At 46.5% G+C, this 10,000-nt stretch overlaps 1 protein-coding gene across 1 annotated transcript in view; it reads right to left on the reverse strand.

The window, feature by feature from the left end:
- The window catches only part of LOC123997588 (ephrin-A3-like), a 187,050-nt gene that overhangs the window by 32,617 nt on the left and 144,433 nt on the right, over positions 1-10,000 (reverse strand). Inside the window, exon 2 of the mRNA XM_046301980.1 lies at positions 2,084-2,367. Coding sequence (XP_046157936.1) covers positions 2,084-2,367 — 284 coding nt within the window. The remainder of the gene's footprint in view (positions 1-2,083; positions 2,368-10,000) is intronic.

Raw genomic sequence — 10,000 nt, forward strand, 5'->3', positions numbered from 1 at the left:
CTCACACATGATGATGTGAGTTAGGACACCACTAGAACTGACATAGTGGTACTCTTCACACATGATGATGTGAGTTAGGACACCACTAGAACTGACATAGTGGTACTCTTCACACATGATGATGTGAGTTAGGACACCACTAGAACTGACATAGTGGTACTCTCACACATGATGATGTGAGTTAGGACACCACTAGAACTGACATAGTGGTACTCCTCACACATGATGATGTGAGTTAGGACACCACTAGAACTGACATAGTGGTACTCCTCACACATGATGATGTGAGTTAGGACACCACTAGAACTGACATAGTGGTACTCCTCACACATGATGATGTGAGTTAGGACACCACTAGAACTGACATAGTGGTACTCCTCACACATGATGATGTGAGTTAGGACACCACTAGAACTGACATAGTGGTACTCCTCACACATGATGATGTGAGTTAGGACACCACTAGAACTGACATAGTGGTACTCCTCACACATGATGATGTGAGTTAGGACACCACTAGAACTGACATAGTGGTACTCCTCACACATGATGATGTGAGTTAGGACACCACTAGAACTGACATAGTGGTACTCCTCACACATGATGATGTGAGTTAGGACACCACTAGAACTGACATAGTGGTACTCTTCACACATGATGATGTGAGTTAGGACACCACTAGAACTGACATAGTGGTACTCCTCACACATGATGATGTGATTTAGGACACCACTAGAACTGACATAGTGGTACTCCTCACACATGGTATGTGCTAGTATTGTACTGTAGCAATAGTATAGTAGTAGTATTATATTAGTAGTAATATAGTAATAATATCAATACACACAAATGTGGCCCATGTCATAGTGGTATACTGTATGATAGTAGTAATAATCCTGGCCCGCGTGGTAGTGGTAGTAGTATGATACTAGTATAGTATAGCAGTATATTCACAGACGTAGTAATACTCCTGGCCAACGTGGTAGTAGTACGATAGTAGTATAGTATAGTAGTATACTTACAGATGTAGTAATAATCCTGGCCCACGTGGTAGTGGTAATAGTATGAGAGTGGTAGTAGTACATGGTAGTGGTAGTAGTATAGTAGAACACTCACAGATGTAGTAATACTTCTGGCCCACGTGGTAGTGGTAATAGTATGGTAGTAGTATAGTAGTATACTCACAGATGTAGTAATAATTCTGGCCCACGTGGTAGTGGTAATAGTATGAGAGTAGTATAGTAGTATACTCAGATGTAGTAATACTCCTGACCCACATGGTAGTGGTAGTAGTATGATAGTAGTATAGTAGTATACTCACAGCTGTAGTAATACTCCTGGCTCACGTGGTAGTGGAAGTAGTATAGTAGTATACTCATAGATGTAGTAATACTTCTGGCCCACCTGGTAATGGTAGTAGTATGATAGTAGTATAGTATAGTAGTATACTCATAGATGTAGTAATACTCCTGACCCACGTGGTAGTGGTAATAGTATAGTAGTATGCTCACAGCTGTAGTAATACTCCTGGCCAATGTGGTAGTGGTAATAGTATAGTAGTATACTCATAGATGTAGTAATACTCCTGACCCACGTGGTAGTGGTAGTAGTATAGTAGTATGCTCACAGCTGTAGTAATACTCCTGGCCAATGTGGTAGTGGTAGTAGTATAGTATAGCAGTATATTCACAGACGTAGTAATACTCCTGGCCAACGTGGTAGTAGTACGATAGTAGTATAGATGTAGGCAGGGTAGCCTAGTGGTTAGAGCGTTGGACTAGTAACCGGAAGGTTGCAAGTTCAAACCCCCGAGCTGATAAGGTACAAATCTGTCGTTCTGCCCCTGAACAGGCAGTTAACCCACTGTTCCTAGGCCGTCATTGAAAATAAGAATTTGTTCTAAACTGACTTGCCTAGTTACCATAAAGGTAAAATAAAAATAAAAAGATGTAGTAATACTCCTGGCCAACGTGGTAGTGGTAGTAGTATGATAGTAGTATAGTAGTATACTCACAGATGTAGTAATACTCCTGGCCCACGTGGTAGTGGTGGTAGTATGGTAGTAGTATAGTAGTATACTCACAGATGTAGTAATACTCCTGACCCACGTGGAACTCATAGCCCAGGGAGAAGGCGCTGTAGCGTTGGAACTTCTCTGAGAATTTGATTGGTGCGTGGGGGCGGTTACACTCCCACCTCTTGAAGCCCAGCTGGGGGTCACATGTCCTGTAACCACGGTAGCTGACCATGTAGAGGATGTACTGCTCCCCGGTGCCCACCACGCGCTGGCTGTCATTGTAGTGGGGACAGTAGATGTCCAGGTAGTCGTTCACATTCACCTGCACCGTGTAGCCCTCCCTACGCAGACTGGAGAGACACAGCAGAGGAGAGGTGGGGCGTTAGGAGCAATCATCTAATCAATTAATCAGTATGTAAATCTATCAATCAACCAACCAATCATTAAATGAACCAGCTGATTAACCAAAAATAAGCCAACCGGTCATTCAATTAACCAATCAATCAGTCAGTATGTCTATCTCTCCATCTGTGTGTATGTATAGAGAAACATCCCCAAGCTGACTCTGGGCAGGGCTGTTACTGCAGGATTCTGTTGGCAAGTCAGAGTCAAGTGAAGTGTCATGTTTATAACCAGAGTCACACTCTTCAATCTATCCTCCTGAACAAACATACTCTGTTACACAGTCCTGCCTCCTGACCAATCATACCCTGTTAAACAGTCCTGCCTCCTGACCAATCCCAACCTGTTAAACAGTCCTGCATCCTGACCAATCCCACCCTGTTAAACAGTCCTGCATCCTGACCAATCCCACCCTGTTACACAGTCCTGCCTCCTGACCAATCCCACCCTGTTAAACAGTCCTGCATCCTGACCAATCCCACCCTGTTAAACAGTCCTGCATTCTGAACAATCCCACCCTGTTAAACAGTCCTGCATTCTGAACAATCCCACCCTGTTAAACAGTCCTGCATTCTGAACAATCCCACCCTGTTAAACAGTCCTGCATTCTGAACAATCCCACCCTGTTAAACAGTCCTGCATTCTGAACAATCCCACCCTGTTAAACAGTCCTGCATCCTGACCAATCCCACCCTGTTAAACAGTCCTGCCTCCTGACAGAGAGATCTCAGGCGTGTGAGTGTGTGTTCACTACAAGTGATAGTGTGACTGGCTGTGTTTTTGCTTGAGTTTGTGTCTTTGTTGTTGTCACCTGATTGCAGACAAGTACATCAACAGTATACAGGATGCAAAGAGTGTGTGTGTAGAGAGGGAGAGAGAGTGTGTGTGTGTAGAGAGGGAGAGAGAGTGTGTGTGTAGAGAGGGAGAGAGAGTGTGTGTGTAGAGAGGGAGAGAGAGTGTGTGTGTGTAGAGAGGGAGAGAGAGTGTGTGTGTAGAGAGGGAGAGAGAGTGTGTGTGTAGAGAGGGAGAGAGAGTGTGTGTGTGTAGAGAGGGAGAGAGAGAGTGTGTGTAGAGAGGGAGAGAGAGTGTGTGTGTAGAGAGGGGGAGAGAGTGTGTGTGTGTGTGTAGAGAGGGAGAGAGAGTGTGTGTGTAGAGAGGGAGAGAGAGTGTGTGTGTAGAGAGGGAGAGAGAGTGTGTGTGTGTAGAGAGGGAGAGAGAGTGTGTGTGTAGAGAGGGAGAGAGAGTGTGTGTGTAGAGAGGGAGAGAGAGTGTGTGTAGAGAGGGAGAGAGAGTGTGTCCCGAACCTTCCATAACAAAGCCATCACCCACAGAGAGATAAACCTGGAGAAGAGTCCCCTAAGCAAGCTGGTCCTGGTGCTCTGTTCACAAACCCAAACAGACCCCACATACCCCCAGGACAGCAGCACAATTAGACCCAACCAAATCATGAGAAAACAAAAGGAGAATTACTTGACACAACGGAAAGGATTTATTAAAAAACAGAGCAAACTAGAATTGTATTTGTCCCTAAACAGAGAGTACACAGTGGCAGAATACCTGACCACTGACTGTCCCTAAACAGAGAGTACACAGTGGCAGAATACCTGACCACTGACTGTCCCTAAACAGAGAGTACACAGTGGCAGAATACCTGACCACTGACTTCCCCTGCTAAACTTGTTTGGTTCTTTCCTCCTTCTACACAGTGGCAGAATACCTGACCACTGACTGTCCCTAAACAGAGAGTACACAGTGGCAGAATACCTGACTACTGTGACTGTTCTTGCTAAACTGTGAGAGAGTACACAGTGGCAGAATCAACTGACCACTGTGTGCCTTGTCCCTAAACAGAGAGTACACAGTGGCAGAATACCTGACCACTGTGACTGTCCCTAAACAGAGAGTACACAGTGGCAGAATACCTGACCACTGACTGTCCCTAAACAGAGAGTACACAGTGGCAGAATACCTGACCACTGACTGTCCCTAAACAGAGAGTACACAGTGGCAGAATACCTGACCACTGTGACTGTCCCTAAACAGAGAGTACACAGTGGCAGAATACCTGACCACTGTGACTGTCCCTAAACAGAGAGTACACAGTGGCAGAATACCTGACCACTGTGACTGTCCCTAAACAGAGAGTACACAGTGGCAGAATACCTGACCACTGTGACTGTCCCTAAACAGAGAGTACACAGTGGCAGAATAGCTGACCACTGTGACTGTCCCTAAACAGAGAGTACACAGTGGCAGAATACCTGACCACTGTGACTGTCCCTAAACAGAGATTACACAGTGGCAGAATACCTGACCACTGTGACTGTCCCTAAACAGAGAGTACACAGTGGCAGAATACCTGACCACTGTGACTGTCGCTAAACAGAGAGTACACAGTGGCAGAATAACTGACCACTGTGACTGTCCCTAAACAGAGAGTACACAGTGGCAGAATACCTGACCACTGTGACTGTCCCTAAACAGAGAGTACACAGTGGCAGAATACCTGACCACTGTGACTGTCCCTAAACAGAGAGTACACAGTGGCAGAATACCTGACCACTGACTGTCCCTAAACAGAGAGTACACAGTGGCAGAATACCTGACCACTGTGACTGTCCCTAAACAGAGAGTACACAGTGGCAGAATACCTGACCACTGTGACTGTCCCTAAAGAGAGAGTACACAGTGGCAGAATACCTGACCACTGTGACTGTCCCTAAAGAGAGAGTACACAGTGGCAGAATACCTGACCACTGTGACTGTCCCTAAACAGAGAGTACACAGTGGCAGAATACCTGACCACTGTGACTGACTCTAAACAGAGAGTACACAGTGGCAGAATACCTGACCACTGTGACTGTCCCTAAACAGAGATTACACATTGGCAGAATACCTGACCACTGTGACTGTCCCTAAACAGAGAGTACACAGTGGCAGAATACCTGACCACTGACTGTCCCTAAACAGAGAGTACACAGTGGCAGAATACCTGACCACTGACTGTCCCTAAACAGAGAGTACACAGTGGCAGAATACCTGACTACTGTGACTGTCCCTAAACAGAGAGTACACAGTGGCAGAATACCTGACCACTGTGACTGTCCCTAAACAGAGAGTACACAGTGGCAGAATACCTGACCAAAGTGACTGTCCCTAAACAGAGAGTACACAGTGGCAGAATACCTGACCACTGTGACTGTCCCTAAACAGAGAGTACACAGTGGCAGAATACCTGACCACTGTGACTGTCCCTAAACAGAGAGTACACAGTGGCAGAATACCTGACCACTGTGACTGTCCCTAAACAGAGAGTACACAGTGGCAGAATACCTGACCACTGTGACTGTCCCTAAACAGAGAGTACACAGTGGCAGAATACCTGACCACTGTGACTGTCCCTAAACAGAGAGTACACAGTGGCAGAATACCTGACCACTGTGACTGTCCCTAAACAGAGAGTACACAGTGGCATAATACCTGACCACTGTGACTGTCCCTAAACAGAGAGTACACAGTGGCAGAATACCTGACCACTGTGACTGTCCCTAAACAGAGAGTACACAGTGGCAGAATACCTGACCACTGTGACTGACCCTAAACAGAGAGTACACAGTGGCAGAATACCTGACCACTGTGACTGTCCCTAAACAGAGATTACACATTGGCAGAATACCTGACCACTGTGACTGTCCCTAAACAGAGAGTACACAGTGGCAGAATACCTGACCACTGTGACTGTCCCTAAACAGAGAGTACACATTGGCAGAATACCTGACCACTGTGACTGTCCCTAAACAGAGAGTACACAGTGGCAGAATACCTGACCACTGTGACTGTCCCTAAACAGAGAGTACACAGTGGCAGAATACCTGACCACTGTGACTGTCCCTAAACAGAGAATACACAGTGGCAGAATACCTGACCACTGTGACTGTCCCTAAACAGAGAGTACACAGTGGCAGAATACCTGACCACTGTGACTGTCCCTAAACAGAGAGTACACATTGGCAGAATACCTGACCACTGTGACTGTCCCTAAACAGAGAGTACACAGTGGCAGAATACCTGACCACTGTGACTGTCCCTAAACAGAGAGTACACAGTGGCAGAATACCTGACCACTGTGACTGTCCCTAAAGAGAGAGTACACAGTGGCAGAATACCTGACCACTGTGACTGTCCCTAAAGAGAGAGTACACAGTGGCAGAATACCTGACCACTCTGACTGTCCCTAAACAGAGAGTACACAGTGGCAGAATACCTGACCACTGTGACTGTCCCTAAACAGAGAGTACACATTGGCAGAATACCTGACCACTGTGACTGTCCCTAAACAGAGAGTACACATTGGCAGAATACCTGACCACTGTGACTGTCCCTAAACAGAGAGTACACAGTGGCAGAATACCTGACCACTGTGACTGTCCCTAAACAGAGAGTACACATTGGCAGAATACCTGACCACTGTGACTGTCCCTAAACAGAGAGTACACAGTGGCAGAATACCTGACCACTGTGACTGTCCCTAAACAGAGAGTACACAGTGGCAGAATACCTGACCACTGTGACTGTCCCTAAACAGAGAATACACAGTGGCAGAATACCTGACCACTGTGACTGACCCTAAACAGAGAGTACACAGTGGCAGAATACCTGACCACTGTGACTGTCCCTAAACAGAGAGTACACATTGGCAGAATACCTGACCACTGTGACTGTCCCTAAACAGAGAGTACACAGTGGCAGAATACCTGACCACTGTGACTGTCCCTAAACAGAGAGTACACATTGGCAGAATACCTGACCACTGTGACTGTCCCTAAACAGAGAGTACACAGTGGCAGAATACCTGACCACTGTGACTGTCCCTAAAGAGAGAGTACACAGTGGCAGAATACCTGACCACTGTGACTGTCCCTAAAGAGAGAGTACACAGTGGCAGAATACCTGACCACTGTGACTGTCCCTAAACAGAGAGTACACAGTGGCAGAATACCTGACCACTGTGACTGACCCTAAACAGAGAGTACACAGTGGCAGAATACCTGACCACTGTGACTGTCCCTAAACAGAGAGTACACATTGGCAGAATACCTGACCACTGTGACTGTCCCTAAACAGAGAGTACACAGTGGCAGAATACCTGACCACTGTGACTGTCCCTAAACAGAGAGTACACATTGGCAGAATACCTGACCACTGTGACTGTCCCTAAACAGAGAGTACACAGTGGCAGAATACCTGACCACTGTGACTGTCCCTAAACAGAGAGTACACAGTGGCAGAATACCTGACCACTGTGACTGTCCCTAAAGAGAGAGTACACAGTGGCAGAATACCTGACCACTGTGACTGTCCCTAAAGAGAGAGTACACAGTGGCAGAATACCTGACCACTGTGACTGTCCCTAAACAGAGAGTACACAGTGGCAGAATACCTGACCACTGTGACTGACCCTAAACAGAGAGTACACAGTGGCAGAATACCTGACCACTGTGACTGTCCCTAAACAGAGAGTACACATTGGCAGAATACCTGACCACTGTGACTGTCCCTAAACAGAGAGTACACAGTGGCAGAATACCTGACCACTGTGACTGTCCCTAAACAGAGAGTACACATTGGCAGAATACCTGACCACTGTGACTGTCCCTAAACAGAGAGTACACAGTGGCAGAATACCTGACCACTGTGACTGTCCCTAAACAGAGAGTACACAGTGGCAGAATACCTGACCACGGTGACTGTCCCTAAACAGAGAATACACAGTGGCAGAATACCTGACCACTGTGACTGACCCTAAACAGAGAGTACACAGTGGCAGAATACCTGACCACTGTGACTGTCCCTAAACAGAGAGTACACATTGGCAGAATACCTGACCACTGTGACTGTCCCTAAACAGAGAGTACACAGTGGCAGAATACCTGACCACTGTGACTGTCCCTAAACAGAGAGTACACATTGGCAGAATACCTGACCACTGTGACTGTCCCTAAACAGAGAGTACACAGTGGCAGAATACCTGACCACTGTGACTGTCCCTAAACAGAGAATACACAGTGGCAGAATACCTGACCACTGACTGTCCCTAAACAGAGAGTACACAGTGGAACAATACCTGACCACTGTGACTGACCCAAATGTGTAGAGAGAGGGGAGAGAGAGAGGTAGAACGATAATGTGTAGAGAGAGGGGAGAGAGAGAGGTAGAGAGAGAATGTGTAGAGCGAGGGGAGAGAGAGAGGGAGAGAGAGGTAGAGAGAGAATGTGTAGAGAGAGGGGAGAGAGAGAGGTAGAGAGAGAATGTGTAGAGAGAGGGGAGAGAGAGAGGTAGAGAGAGAATGTGTAGAGCGAGGGGAGAGAGAGAGTTAGAGAGAGGTAGAGAAAGAATGTGTAGAGAGAGGGGAGAGAGAAAGGTAGAGAGAGAATGTGTAGAGAGAGGAGAGAGAGGTAGTAGAGAGAGAATGTGTAGAGAGAGGGAGAGAGACAGAGGTAGAGAGAGAATGTGTAGAGAGAGGGGGAGAGAGAGGTAGAGAGAGAATGTGTAGAGCGAGGGAGAGAGAGAGGCAGAGAGAGGTAGAGAGAGAATGTGTAGAGAGAGGAGAGAGAGGTAGAGAGAGAATGTGTAGAGCGAGGGGGAGAGAGGGGTAGAGAGAGAATGTGTAGAGAGAGGGAGAGAGAGAGGTAGAGAGAGAATGTGTAGAGCGAGGGGAGAGAGGTAGAGAGAGAATGTGTAGAGAGAGAATGTGTGTAGAGAGAGGTAGAGAGAGAATGTGTAGAGAGAGAATGTGTAGAGAGAGAGGAGAGAGAGAATGTGTAGAGAGGGGGGAGGGAGAGAGGTAGAGAGTGGGGAGAGAGCAAATGTGTAGAGAGTGGTAGAGAAAGAGGTAGAGAGGTACAGAGAGAATGTGTGTAAAGAGAGGGAGAGTGTGTAAAGAGAGGTAGAGAGGGAGATAGAGTATGTGTGTAGAGAGAGGGAGAGAGTGTGTAAAGAGAGGTAGAGAAGGAGATAGAGAATGCAGTGGGGAGAACAAGTATTTGAAACACTGCCGATTTTGCAGGTTTTCCTACTTACAAAGCATGTAGAGATCTGTCATTTTTTATCATCGGTACACTTCAACTGTGAGAGACGGAATATAAAGCAAAAATCCAGAAAATCATATTGTATGTTTTTTAAGTAATTAATTTGCATTTTATTGCATGACATTGACAAGTATTTGACCACCTACCAACCAGTAAGAATTCCGGCTCTCACAGACCTGTTAGTGTTTCTTTAAGAAGCCCTCCTGTTCCCCACTCATTACCTGTATTAACAGCACCTGTTTGAACTCGTTACCTTAATAAAAGACACCTGTCCACACACTCAATCAAACAGACTCCAACCTCTCCACAATGGCCAAGACCAGAGAGCTGTGTAAGGACATCAGGGATAAAATTGTAGACCTGCACAAGGCTGGGATGGGCTACAGGACAATAGGTAAGCAGCTTGGTGAGAAGGCAACAACTGTTGGCGCAATGATTAGAAAATGGAAGATGTTCAAGATGACGGTCAATCACCCTCGGTCTGGGGCTCCAT

Source organism: Oncorhynchus gorbuscha, linkage group LG15 (assembly GCF_021184085.1).
Source record: "Oncorhynchus gorbuscha isolate QuinsamMale2020 ecotype Even-year linkage group LG15, OgorEven_v1.0, whole genome shotgun sequence".
NCBI lineage: Eukaryota > Metazoa > Chordata > Actinopteri > Salmoniformes > Salmonidae > Oncorhynchus > Oncorhynchus gorbuscha.